Source organism: Gallus gallus, chromosome 14, assembly GCF_016699485.2.
Source record: "Gallus gallus isolate bGalGal1 chromosome 14, bGalGal1.mat.broiler.GRCg7b, whole genome shotgun sequence".
NCBI classification, from domain to species: Eukaryota; Metazoa; Chordata; class Aves; order Galliformes; family Phasianidae; genus Gallus; species Gallus gallus.
The window spans coordinates 6,112,752-6,126,791 of record NC_052545.1 but is presented as its reverse complement, the minus strand read 5'-3'; the positions used below and the strand labels follow the sequence as shown (position 1 = coordinate 6,126,791).

The window sequence follows — 14,040 nt, the reverse complement described above, 5'->3', positions numbered from 1 at the left end:
TCGGCAGTAGCCCCTCCGTTAAGGGCTCAGGAGCTGCGTGTCGACCCCACGCGGCACACGGACATGCGTGGGTGCCCCTGACGGGGCTCACAGCTCCCAGAAACCCCAATACCGGCGGAAGGGACGCTGCCACCGCGGGCTGTACGGGACGCGGCGGGGGGGAACCTCGGCGTTGCGGGACCCCCCCCCCCCGGGGCTCCGCGGCGGCTGCGTCGCGGCGCCACCTCGCGGCCGCGGGGCCGTGCCGGTACCGGAGGCGGTGCGGGTACCGGGGGCGGTACCGGGGCGGGGCCGGTCGGCGGCGGACGCAGCCATGTCGTTCTGCTCCTTTTTCGGAGGCGAAGTGTTCAAGGACCACTTCGAGCCGGGTGAGCGGGGCCGGGTGGTGGCGGGGAACGCGTGTAGGGACGGCGGATTCCGGCGCCCTGAGCCCCGCTCGCTGCCGGCTCTCTGAGACAGGCGGTTGTCCACGGTGGCTAAAGTCCAACGCACGTGGGAGTCCCGTGGTGGCTGACGTGGCCGCGGGGCGGCTGGGGACGAGGGGGGATCCCCGCTGCTGACCTCCTCGTGCCATCCTCCCCAGGTGTGTATGTATGCGCCCGGTGCGGCTATGAGCTGTTCTCCAGCCGCGCCAAATACGAGCACTCATCCCCCTGGCCGGCCTTCACCGAGACCATCCACGAGGACAGCGTGGCCAAGCGCAAGGAGCGTCCGGGGGCCTTAAAGGTGATGACTGTGAAACAGCCCCCCCAAAACCCCAAATCCTCTTTCCTTAACATCATCTATCTTTTTTTTTTTTTTTTTTTCCACTTGTTTTCTGAACCCTGTCTTTATATTGCCAGGTGTCCTGTGGCAAGTGTGGCAATGGGCTGGGCCACGAGTTCCTCAATGATGGCCCCAAGCGGGGGCAGTCCCGGTTCTGAATATTCAGCAGCTCGCTCAAATTCATCCCTAAAGGTGAGGGATGGGGTTTGGTGGCTGCCTCCGTCCCTGCCGTTATTCTGGGGGGAGCCTCTGAAGCCCGGCCGTGCTGTGAGGGGATGCGCTGCTCCCAGTCCTAAACAAATCCCAAACGTCTCAACTTGGCCAGGCTCCATGGGGACCTTGCTCAGTTAAATGCAGGGTGATGGAGCTGGCTGCGGGTCCATGTGTTTCAGAGGAACCTTGGTGCTGCAAAGCAGGACAGGAGGCTGCTGGAGGATGGGGCTTTGCTGGCTCCTTCCCAGCAGCAGTCACGTGCAGGTGTGGGTATTGCTTCTGCTTTGTGCATAGGGAGGAAGTGCAGGGAGGACAGTGCTTCCTTCCTGTATGGTTATTGTGCTTCTCGCTTCCCTGGTGTCAGAAACAATATAACAAGCAATTTTGGAGGCTGCCTCTGTGTTCAGGGAAGCACCCAGCTGAGCTGTGCTGTGCTGTTCTGCGTATCGGACCGCGATGCTGTGCATGGCAAAGTAACTGCATAAAATGGGCTGGGGGCTCTGGAGCAAGGAACGCAGGCACTGATTTCTTTCTTCCTCTTCTTTTAGGCAAAAGCCCGCAGGAGAATTAAGCGAGCTGCTCTACATAACCAGTGTGAGGGGCCATTCTCACAGTCAGGGTGTATGGGAGCAGGGACTGTGACGGAGCCCCTGGTTTCCCAGTCTGCTTCCCTGCTCCGAGTCACCTCAGTCCTGGGTGCTGGGAGGGAGCTGGGGGTGGGGAGAGGGGCTGCTGAGCTGCACGTGCTGGCAGGGCTTGTTTGGCACAAGTAGTGCTGAAGGCTGCAGCTCATTGTTTCACCTGCCCTTTCCCCCTCCCCAACCATCCCTCCTCCCAGACATCCCTTCCTCTGCCCATGGCAAGCAGAGCGTGCCAGGGCTGTCACCATCACAGCCAAGAAGGGCGGACTGTGACCCATCACCGCTGCCACCCGGAGCTGCTCCGCTGCCATCTCCTGCTGGATTAGCTGGGATCAGAATCCGGGTTAATCTCTGGTGCTATTCTGGGCTGGGATCATGGTATGAATTGTCCTCTGTAAATCCTCCTGGGATGCGAGGGTGGTGATGTTTTGTGATCCTGCTGGATGGCAGCCAGGCATTTAGCCCTTTGCCCATCTTGCACATAGCAGAGGCGGTTCTGGATTCACTGTGACCTTTGGGCTTGGTTCCGGCCTCCCACCATGTGTGTCACTGTGCTGTAACCCTGGTGACATTAACGGTTCCCCCTGCTGCAGGGAGGCCAGAACCAGCCTGCTGACAACCTCACACTACTCAGGCTTTATGAATCACGTTTGCATTCTCTCTGCACCCAAAAGGGCTCTGGCACTGATTTCTCTTTAATTCAGGGCCTGATTCGTGGCCTTCCCTCACCATCCTGCTTTGTTCACTGCCCAGAAATCAAATCCTCCTCTTTGACATCAGCACAGAAGGATTTTTGAGCACAGCAACCCTTTGTCTGACCTTTGGGTCTGGCGTTGCATCTCTGGTCAGTGCATGTTATGGTTTGGCTGCACTCAGGGCACTTCAGAGGCTTTTCTCTGCATTCATTTCACCTCCTTAAGCCCCTCTGGCACCGAGAAGAGCACTGTGTCAGCTGGTCACTGCTGGCCTGGTACCTGTGAATACTGAAAATAAACCACTGATTCACTGTATCAGAGAAATAGCTTTTTTTCTTTCCTCTAAAAAGCATTTCTGCTGGCACCGTGGTGCTGGGGTCCACCCTGGGCACTTCTCTGTGGGTTTTCTTGGTGACTGAAGCACGCTGAAGCTCTGCAGGAGGCAGGAGCAGGACCTGTGCAAGGCATTGCTACATGCATCCGTTCTGCATTCCCAAAGTCCTGGCCAGTGACCTGGCAGCAGATTTCTTCTTTGTCTCTGAATCTCCATACCTGACATGTAAAGGGCAGACGTGGAACAGCACAGCACCCAGCACTGGGGCTCTGCAACCTGAATGGTCTGGAGTTGGTGAGGGCTTTATTATCTTTACCCTGGCTTTTGCTGTCTCAAAAGGGAGATGCTGATGCTTTAGAGGCCTTTGGGCTTTGCTGGGGTCATTATTTAATTGGGAAAGTTTTCTTGTTCCTTAAACTCGTATTTTAGCTCAACTGCAGCTGGGTTTAGGTTGTTTCACAGTGTGTTCTTGGTGAGCTCCCCAGCTCCTGGCTGGGGTTGGTTCTGCCAGGCTTTGCATCCCCACTGTGCTGCTTTTGTCCCCAGCTGTCCTGGTGTGGATTCAGCCTCTGATGGCTCTATTACACTGACTGCTAATCAGCTTCCGGCTGATTGATCCCCTGATCCCCTGATCTGCTGCTTCACCTCTGGCCTGGTGACCTCAACCGTGATCCAGAAGCTGGAGGGGAGGTTATCCTCATCCTCAGCCCCATCCTCATCCTTAGCCCCAGACTCATCCCCAGACCCATCCTCAGCCTCAGCCTCATCCCCAGCCCTATCCCCGTCCCCAGCTCCGTCCCCAGCCTGCTCCCCCCGCCCCAGCAGTTGGATTTGGGGTATCGGAGCGCGGCAGTGCCACTGGGAGCGGACAGCGGGGACGCCCCGCAGAGGCCCCGGCGCCGCTTGCAGTGCGCGGCCGCAGACACAGGAGGGTGCCAGCGCCGTTCCCAGCCCCGTGCAGGGCTGCAGCCTCCCGCGGGTCCTCATCAGCTGTCCTCAGCAAAGGGACAGCGGCCTCGCGGAGTGGATTTTCCCCTTGATTTTCCTAGTGGGAAAACCACCCCGAGCCGACAAAGCTCGGGATGCTGTGGCGGGGCTGAGCGGCTCTCCCGAAGTTCCTCCAGGGCCGCTGATGCCCGCGGAGGTTCGGGCAGAGCTGGAGCAGGTGGTGCCGTGGTGAAGGATGCGGCCCCTGTGCCCAACCAGCCGCTCTGGCGCCCTCCCCCTCATCCTCCTCTGTCCCACAGTGATGGGCTGCACTCAGCGGTCCTTCGCCCGCCATCAATCCTCATTTTACTATTACACTAACGACAATTCTGCCTTAATGAGAAGCTTTTGCTTAGTTGGGCAAAAGCGGCCCCGGATTGGCGACGTGGGTTTAATGCCATCGAGGGCTCTGAAGGCAGAAATCGAATTACGTTAGCAGGCCTATGTAAACTTCCCCGGTTGTTTAAGAGATCATTAATTTCCTCCCCCGTAGCCTCCGGCTGACCTCCGTTTTTAATTGTTTAATTTTTTTTTATTTGCATGGCACGGGGCGGAGCTGCCTCTTTGACCCTCCTTGGCCAGGCTCCAGCGGTGGAAAGGAGAATGGCCAGAGCCTCGGATTAATACTCCTAATAAAGCCGACAAGCCCTATAGAAATTACGTTACGCAAGGAAAAAGAAACTGACCTGCAGGCATTAGGAAGCTCTAATGACCATTATTCCTTCGAGCCCTCCGCCTGCCAAGGGTTTCTTTTACTGTGCATCCTCCATTTGGTTTCAGTTTGGGTGGAGGGCTCAGAGAGGAGCACACCTGTTCGTAGAGCACATCCACCAACGGCCAGAGAAAATTAAGGGCTTATTTCACTCCATTCACTGATAATAACTCTGTCTATCTCGATGCTGGGCTGCCTCCACCCTACAGCCACCACTCACTATCACTGCCCTATTCCACAAAGTTTCCTCCATCCCAGGGAATCTTCCCAAGCCATAACGTGGAGAAATTCATTCGCAGTTTGCGGTGCGTGTTAATTAGGGAGATAATGACTGGCATAGTCAGAGCAGGTCTGAGCTTGCTAGAAAAGTGTTTAGCCCAAGGAAAATTGAATTTTTTTCTTCCCTGGATGCTGAGATCTGACTTTTTAAGGTAATTAGCGAGGGTTTATTTGTTAATCAGTCACACTTACATGCTTGCTTTGGGGTCTTATCTCTTGCTCCCAAGTGCACATCGCTTCTAATCATAATCTGCGCTTCTGATGTGTGAAATGCCTGTCCCTGGGATGCTGCTGGGCCTGAGGGCGATGGAGCTGCACTCATCCTGCCCCATCCTGTGCCTCCTCCTGTGCTATTTCACTGCGGAGCACGCAAAGAGCTGAGGGCTCCATCTGCATCTCAAGTGCATCCTTGTTTCTTCAGGTGGCTTTCCCTGTTTGGGTCTCCCAGAGCCTGGGACGAAGCACCCTGGTGTGGGGAAGCAAGAGCACAGTGGGCACCCCATGGCCCAGCATGGAGCTGCCCAAAAGCAGGACTTTTGGAACTAGATGATCTCTAAGATCCCTTCCAACCCAACCATTCCAAGATGCTATGATCTTTAAGATTCCTCCAAGCCCAACCATTCCATGGTTCAATGATCTTTAAGGTTCCTCCCAACCAAAGCCATTCTATGAAAGGTGCTGGGGATGCACCAGCGCTGTTGCAGTGCTGCAGGGGGACCTCACTGCAACCCCCTTTGGTGCAGGGTCCAACATAGCCCCACTGCCGCTTTCAGCAGCGGATCCCACACCCCCAAAATGACATTGGTCCACTGAGAAATGTAACTTTTGCTTAAAAATGTGAAGAGAGCCATTCATGCTCACACAGCTCTGCAGGGTACGTTGGACATCGACGGCCCTGGGGACCATGGGGACACCACAGACACAGCAGGACAGCAGTGCTGGTGTCCCAGGGGCCGCGTGGTGCTTTTAGGTGCTGCACTGCACTGTCTGCGGTAATGATTTGTTGCTTGTAAAACGACCATGATTAACAGTTTAGCCTCCTAGTTTCATGTCTTATCATGTTTCATCTCTCGCAAAAGACATTTACAGTCTATTTTCAACTTCAAAGCAAATGCTTCTTGCGTGAGCATTAAGGAAGGCAAATATTTAAGCAGAACCTGTATGGTATTAGTGTCTCTTCATGTTCCCTGCTGAGTGAGGATTGATGGCTGCCCAAACAGGCAGGTTTTTCCTATTGTTTTATGCACCAGTGATTAATATTTCATGTTCCCATTGCTATATATTTGCTGGCTGGCACTGGCCAACCCTGACAGTGCTTTCTTCATGTCTTACATGTCTAGCTCTTACGCAGTGCGATATAGGAAGTGTGACTCTTGGCAAAGCCCCGTGGTCTGATTGAAGCCTCCTGCATGAGTTTTCCAAACTGTGTTCATCTTGATGGCATAAGGGCCTATGGCACGTCTCCCTTCCCCCCGATACCTCTGTCCTATCGCTTTGTTTTGCTCGACCCCTGTCCTTTTTACTACCCCATCTCCTGGGGTCTCACTGTGGGATGGGGACAGCGGAGTCCCTCCTTTAGGGGCTGTGTGCCCCCTCTCCTTGGTAGGGACACTGGGGATGGTACCGGGGCACAGGGATGGCACTGGGGCATGGCTGCCTGTTCCTGTGTCACCCACAGGTTTCACGGTTAACCTTGTCAAAGCAGGAGGAAAATAGCCCAGGACCAAATTCCTCTGCTTTGAACCCGATGACACACTGCCGTTCATTCGTCTGAATGCAAAACATATTAAGCCCAGGAACTGCAAGGGACGGCTCTGCTTATCATCCAGCTCGGAGTTCATATAATTCAATTAGGATGAACTGTAAATAGAGCTCGTTTTAATTTAGATGGAGGGCTTGCTTTGGCTCTATCCTTTAATTTCAGGAGAAGGGAAGCTGTGGGAGGACTGCCAAGAATTTTTGCCAAACCCACAGCAGCTCCGGGGCTGCGGGTGCAGAGGCCACCTCCGAGTGGGCACCCCCATGGGGGGAGGAACCCCACCAAGCACCGAGACTGCAAAGCTGCAGCAGTGTTAGGTGCAAAAGAAAGGCTGGAAAGCCATCGGGAGGAATCAGTGGTGCAATCTGCTGGAAGAGGAAACAATCAGCCCAGGAGAGAGCTGCGGACACACAGCTTTGGGACCGCGTGGCATCCTTAGGAGATGATTTTAAATACGTGCATCTTGTCTGCATCGTGGTCTGTCTTTGTTCCCCTCTGATGTCTTGAGGCTGGGATGGTATTTTATGGCCCTGCTTGTGCCTGCCAGCAGCACGACAGCTCTGCTGGAAATTAACTTCTCTGTGCTTTAAGCATCTCGCAGGCATAAAATCAAAGTGAGGGATCAAACCCATTAATCTCCAATTAATTTAAGCTGTTGACTCTGGCGGGCCAAGCACTTGGGCTCTGGTGGGGGACCGAATAGGGTGTGCTCAGCAATGCCCTTTTCCATCTCTCCATCCATGTAGGCACTCCATGCAAAATCTGGGCAAAACTGATTCTTTGCCACAGACTCATCTGCCTGAAGGAGATGACCCCGGCTGTGGCACTTCCCATCTGTTTGCCCCAGAAAATCACAGAACCGTAGGATCATCAAGGCTGGAAAAGCCTTCTGAGACCCCCAAGCCCAACTCCAACCCTGTGCACCCGACCCATCCGAAGTGATGCTTTCAGGTGGGTTTAAGTGAACGCCTCTGCCTGGGTGTAGGTGAAACAGAGGGAAATAATAAGAAGCTGCAATTTGCCAATACACGCTGCAGGATGAGACGGGCCGTGTCTTCAATTACAGCTGCTCACGTGTGTGAGCCACCAAAATATGCAAGGTATTCATTTAATTTCTCCATCTGAGGCCAGCACGGTTTCTTGATGCTTATCAAAACAGAGCTTCGGATGTATGCTCTGGGGAGGCAACTCACTCCCGCAGACAGCCCACATCAAGCTGAGACACCACTTAAATCTTCGAAACGGGGCCCATACTGAACACGGATGTGGGCTGCTCCCAGTTGGAGCTGACTGCTGTTATGGGGTATCAAGCAGGATCTGAGTTCCTCCTCCATGTGTCAGTGAGCCTTTAGAGACTCCTGACCACTCTCCCCCGACCAGGGCAGTGCCATGGGAGCTGCAGCCCTGAGTTCAGCCTCCACCGTGCTGCAGGCATGCATCCCCAGGGACATGCAGCCCATGGGGAAGGCTCAGCGACTGCAAAGCCATAAAGCAATCTGTAAAATTAGTGGCTAATTAGCGGTGACCTGGTGCAGGATACTGCTGCAGCATGGCTCCCCAGGCACAGGCGTTTGCTTGTAGCCCAGAGCTACCGTGTGGTAATTGCAAAATTAGGGCAAAACAAGTGATTTGTTGCTACAAATGAGGGGAGCGAACAGAATGGAGATGCACCTCCATCAGAGCTCTTGCAAGGCTGAACTCTGCCTCTGCCTGCCTCTCAGTTCATAGCTCTGGTCTGAGGGACGGGACACGGCTGTGCCTTATCTGTGCCTTTGGCTGTGCAAAACCCTTTGCAGAAGGGTTTGGGAGCTCTGCTCCCTGCATGGAGCACCGCATGCAGTAATGGAGAATGGATGGGAGCAGACATGCACAGTATGGTCCTTGGACACCAAATCCATTGTCCCCTGCTGCCACAGCCCCATACAGGCTCTTGCAGCCTCTGTGCTGGTAAAACAGTTGGATATTGGTTGGATATTTGTTGCATATTTGTTGGAAGTTGGTTGTTGGTGGATTTGGAAGGTCGGTGCAGGCACCCCCAAGCTGGGCAGCCATTGAGGCAAGCTGAACTGAGCACTGCAAAGCATTTGCCATAGAATCTGAAGAATTTGGAGTGAAACCCCCAAAGAAATTAAGCACAGATGGGTTGCAGGGGGAAAAAAGGAGCCTGAATTCCTTCACCACTACTTGTCCCCTATGCAGGACAGAGCTGGCTGCATGGCTGGGCAGGCTCTGTGCTGAGGACATTGACTCCTGTGGCATCCCATCCTACAGGATCTCATCCCACAGGATCCCATCCTACAGTTTCTCATCCTTCAGGTCCCTATCTTGCAGGCTTCCATCCCACACCCACACTCGGTCTTGCCCCCAAAGCACCAGCCCTTGGATGCAGCAAAGTGCAGAGGACACATGTAACAAGAAGGAACCTTTCTTGCTCAATAAACAGCACTGGGAGAGGTCCTCGGGCACAGCTGAAGGATGGTGCAAGGGGTGCCAGCAGCCCCAGCCCCACACCACCATTTCTGAGCCATAATTGCTGGGTTTGGGGCTTTCTGCTTGGGCTGCATCCATGTGCTGCCTTCAGCGCTTCGGACAGTTCAAATACAACATTAAGATTTTTTCTCTTACAGCACACTCAATGCTGCTGATTGCATTAATGGGTAGAAACGAGGCGTAATTGTTCCTCTGTGCAAAATCCATCAGCTGAATGGCAGCAGCTCAAGCTGCGGGTGGGCACGATCAGATCCCCAACTGCAGTGGGAAGGAAAGCCGCGGGCTGCTCCCAATGGGCAGAGCAGAACGGGTCATGCCATGGGGTGTTTTTCCCTCGCTGAAGGTGCTGTGGATAATTGCTGTTGTGTAGGGCTAATTGCACGGCGGCGCGTTCGTTGCGTTCCCATATGCGGAGCGGCGTTAAACGACATCCAGATGAAGTGAGCGTTTGCACGGGGCCAGGCCGGAGGAAGGAGGCGTGCTCACGGATGTGGCCCTCCAGATGCAAGCAATAAGGCCAACGGATCTTGATTTCATCTGTCAAGTAATTGGGCTGGAAGTCTGTGCATGCTAATGACTCCACATCAAGCGGCTCGGGGCTCAGATGTGACCCATCCCGCTCCCCGGGGAGCGCGGGCGGCTGCAGCCCACGGTGGTCGTGATGAATATCCCCCAGATGTTATCCCATCGGGTAAGCGAGCCTCACATGGATGTTGTTAATAATACCAAAGATCTGAGGTTAAAAAGGACTGGGGGGCATCCACATGGGCTCCCGTGGGCTGTGGGGAGGGAGAGAGGGGCCCACACCGAGGTGCCCGCAGGTCCTGCTGAGCCTGGAAGGGTCAATGCTGCTCCTGCGGGTGCTGCGGGTGGTGCCCCAGGATTTGGGGATCATTGAGGGTCTGCCCACCTCTAGCCTCTAAATCTCATCCATCTCCTGTGTAGGGCATGGAGGGGGAGATTCTGCAGAGCAGCTTTGGAGGCGGCCCCTTCTCCTTCTCCTTGTCTGGCCGGAGACCATCCCAATGGCACATTAGGTTGGATGTCACAGCTCTGGGATGCCTTGGAACCAGTTGCAGTGCTGAGTGGGATGATGGCATTGCTTGCTCAGCCTGGGATCATAGGGTTGGTACTGGAGTGGAGCAGAGACCTCACCCAGCTCAGCATCCCTTGGCCAGCTGTGATGCAGCACAAGGAAGTGCTGCTTCCACTACTGGGCAGCACCTGTCCCCTCCTGGTACTGATACAGGGACCCAGCCCCTGCCTCAGGGAGCAGGGTGTGGGACGGACATCCCCTTGGCGTGATGCTAAACCCATTGCCAGCATCTCAGATTTTATACACTCATGCTGTTTTCGACCATTGGCTACCCTGCACTGTGGACACCTGGGATGCTCTCCACCTCCCTCCAACATGAGCCCTCTTGTTATCCAGCCAAAGCTTTTGGGCCCACCATGGGCTGCCGGTGGGTACCATTTGCCTACATGGAATGATGTGGTTCCAGCAGTCTCATGCTCCCCCCCAGAGCCTCTCACTCTGAGCAGCCTCAGGTTACCGTAGCTCCTGTCCTGGCTCCATCCCTCCCAGACACACCAGGGGCCGGCTGAGCTGCCTGAAAGCTGCTGTCATCGGCCCAACTCCAGACACAGCCCCTCTCCCTCCAGTGGGGCTGCACTAACCTGCACCGTGGGGTCAGGCAGCACATGGGGTCCCTGTGCTATAGGAACCAGATGCCCACTGTCACCAGGAAAGGGGATCCTCACCAAGAGGCTTTTGTGTCCAAGCTCAGCCTTTTCCAAGCTTTTTTCCCACCACGTGTGAGCCGGGAGGGGGCCAGGCACCAGGAAGCACGATCTCAGTGCTATTGAAGCGTGCAGATAAGCGCATGCAATCCCCCCAGCACCTGCACTTTATTGGTGTGAAGGTATTGCAGCCGGCAGGCGGACCCCACGCCCGCTTCTATTCGGAGCTTTCCAGCCCCCTGCTGAGTGCTGCGGCACGTGCTCCGCAGATGGTGAGAGATGGGACAACAACCCTCACCACTGAGCATGGCATGGGGATCCATGGGGACCGGTGGGGATGGAAGAGCTTTGGGGGACCCATAGGGTGGGAGGGCTTTGGGGAGCATATGGGGATCGGAGAGCTTTGCTCTTTGCTTCTTATCCCCCCAAACCTCTCCACAGTGTGGATGTTTCCCACCCGGCTCACAACCCGTGAGTGCTCCTGCATTGATTTCCACGCTGCAGTTCCGGAGTGCACACGATGCACGTGGCTGCTTGGGGGAACAGGAGCATGAGCTCATTGTGTTCATTACCTGATTAGTTACACATTCATTAGTTGTTCTTAATGGGGAAATATTTTGCTGTCGTAGGGGGTTTACAGAGTTAAGCCTGGAGCAATGAAAAGGGACAAAGAGAACATGTTGCCTGCATGCATGGCTTGAACCATTGGTGTGGCTTGTTGGGCAGTGGGCTCTGTGGGGGCTGAAAGTCGTGTTTCTGACCCGAAGTGGCAGCTGGGTTCTTCTCTTGCTACTGACAAACTCCTGAAGATTAGGTTTTCCCAAATGGAATCCTCCAAATGCTGCTATTACTCCTCATTTGCATTTGAGATGCTTTCTCCAAAACTTCTCTCTGTGTTTCTCTATGGCTCAGCTCCGCTCCACACACTGCAGTTGTTGATCCCACACCTTCACCTCTGCTTGGCCACTGGAAACGTGGCTGAGTTGGAGCCAAATGAAAGCAGCCCCCCACTTGAGCCAGGAATTAGTGGTGGGCGTGCTGCAGTTTCATAGACTTGTAAACGTGGCCATCTGCACCTTGCGACGTTTTGCTTAAAATCAAACAAGCAAAGCGACCCCCTGCCCACAAATGAAATCTTTTTGCAAAAGAACAAAAAAAAAAAGAGGAAATTTGTAAACTGATTTGCTTGAAACAAAGCACTTCCCACAGAGGTTGGGCACGGCAGCTCGGAAAGCTCTCCGGCTGCAACTTGGAGTGAGCACATGGTGCTGGATGGAGAACAGCTCTGTGTGCCCACAGGGGGGGTTTTGCAAGTGGTGACGGGGTCACCCCAGCTCCTCACACCAAGACAACAAGCTCTGCTGGTGTGCTATGGCACGGAGATGCCCAGCTGTGCTCCGGCCTTCTCACCCTGCAATGGGTGTGGGGCTGCCCAGAGCAGCTCACATTTGCTGAGTTGGAGGATGCCATCGATTCAGACCTGCAAACAAAACACCGCGCAGAATGAGCGCTGCTGTTCGCGTTCATCGATGGCTGCTCAGAGCCTTCATTGGGATGCTTCCAAGCACATTAGAGATACATCTATCTGGCATGTAATTAACTCTAAATGAGATCAGCGATGAACACCTAATGATGGTTCCACTGAGTTATTACGCTCATAAGGAGCAGGTAAGCAGTTGTTGAGATTCCTCTGGCCGGTCGGTCAACCATGCGCCACACCAGCTGACGTAGCAGACAGGCAGAAACAACCATGGGGGCAAAGGGCCGTTAATGAGAGGCAGCTAACGAGGGTGGGGTCCCCAGACTGCGGCCGGCTGCGTTCCCACTCCATCAGCTTCGGCTGCAGCAATTCTTCCCCTGCAAACACAGTGATATTTGGTGGCTTCTCCAAGGGGTGACTTTCTCAGCTGGAAATGGTTTTTGTTGGGCTGGGGGCAACCTGACAGTCCTCTGGTGAGCTGCCAACTCCATCCGGATGGGTTTCACCCCATATATCTCAACAGGATTAAAAAAATCCTATAGAAAAATAAAGAAAATCCTATAGGAAAGTCCTGTGACGAGATGCTGGCTATCAGCAAACCAATAGAAAGCGTGCCTTTGTTGTTGTGCCTTCCCACTCCCCGTGGGTTTTTTTTTTTGCTTCCAGGATGATGTGAAGCTGTTGTCACTGCTGAGATTTCACCCAGGAGGGCACCAATAAGGGAGTAATTGCACTCAGCCTCAAGTTTGCTTTTGCATGAAAGAATGAGAAGGAAAGCAGAGCCAAGGATGGGAAGCAGCACGGAGGATGGCACAGTTAATAACCGGAGTCCCAGGGATGGGGGTTTGGGCAGGGACAGGCAGTGTCTGACACCCCGCAGCTCTGCCTACTTCTAATAAAAACTGCACATTTCACAGATATTATTTTTTAAAATTGAAGCTTTTTAAAAAATAATAATAATAAAAAAAAAAAACCAGTGGGTTTTGGCCGCTCTATCCCCTTATTGGGGTTTGTTAAATCAAAAGCAGAACCAGGGGGTAGGCTCCCACTGTAAATGCAATGGCCCAATGCCAGGCGGCTCCACGCTGCTGCGGGCGGCCACAGAGGCAGTGGGGACGTGGGGATAGAGCTGCCCTGCTGGGACCCATATCCTGCCCCACCACTGCCCCAGGGCCATTTTGGAGAGAACAGCACCGAGCCGAACCCTGGGCTGCTGCAAGCAGTGAGAGCTCGGGGTAAACTTCCTCCTGCCTGGGGCACAGCGCGAGCACCAGTGTGCCTTCTACAGAAGGTGCTGTCACTGTTTGGGAACCACAGGGCCAGGACATCCCAGCGGTGGCACAGGAGGTGGGGCACGGGGCTGCTGGTGCTGCGTGGATGCTGTGTGGGGCTGTCTGCAGCTCGCTCTTCTTGCTATAGCTACGGGCAATTTTCTGCGTTCAAGTTTTGCAAAACCATATTAAGAAAAATCTCGCCCTGGCGCTGCTGGCTCTCCTCCAGGCTGGAAATTGCATTCCCCTGCTTGAAATTCCTCCCGGAGTTTCAGATGGAGAATGTACAACTTCACTTTCCATCTTGAGCTGCTGTCACACATTTTAATAACAGGGGCTGTGCTACACCCCAGAGGTGGCCGCGTGCCAGCAAACCCGTTGGAGCGGTTGCGGTGAAGGTTTGGATGGTGGTGAAGGCACTGAGCGAGCGGAGGAGCTCCAGTCCCACTCCTGGCTCCATACAGCCCTTCCCAAACCCCACTGCACTGTTGGGATGAGGATGGAGCCCGCAGGTTAATTTTCAGTGCCCACGGTGGTGGGCTCGCTGTGTCTCCTTCAACGCAATGGGAAACTGCAGCTCTCGGATTGGATCCATTTGCTGCACCGCAGCGCCTGCAGTCCTGGTTAGAAAGAGACACAATGCATTCTTCCTCCTTCTTCCTCACTCTCACATC

The 14,040-nt window shown here is 54.3% G+C and overlaps 1 protein-coding gene across 2 annotated transcripts; it reads left to right on the top strand.

Moving 5' to 3' along the window:
* Nucleotides 1-276: 276 nt before the first annotated feature.
* Nucleotides 277-13,014, top strand: MSRB1 (methionine sulfoxide reductase B1). 2 transcript variants are annotated; one of them, NM_001346746.2, is made up of 4 exons: nucleotides 277-368; nucleotides 584-726; nucleotides 843-957; nucleotides 12,762-13,014. In NM_001346746.2, exons 1-3 carry the CDS (start codon nucleotides 314-316, stop codon nucleotides 921-923), a joined length of 279 nt encoding a protein of 92 aa, NP_001333675.2. In that variant the 5' UTR covers nucleotides 277-313; the 3' UTR covers nucleotides 924-957; nucleotides 12,762-13,014. The 2 variants fall into 2 exon arrangements, with proteins under 2 accessions (NP_001333675.2, NP_001129030.1); NM_001135558.3 differs by lacking the exon at nucleotides 12,762-13,014 and adding an exon at nucleotides 1,527-2,629.
* Nucleotides 13,015-14,040: the final 1,026 nt, after the last annotated feature.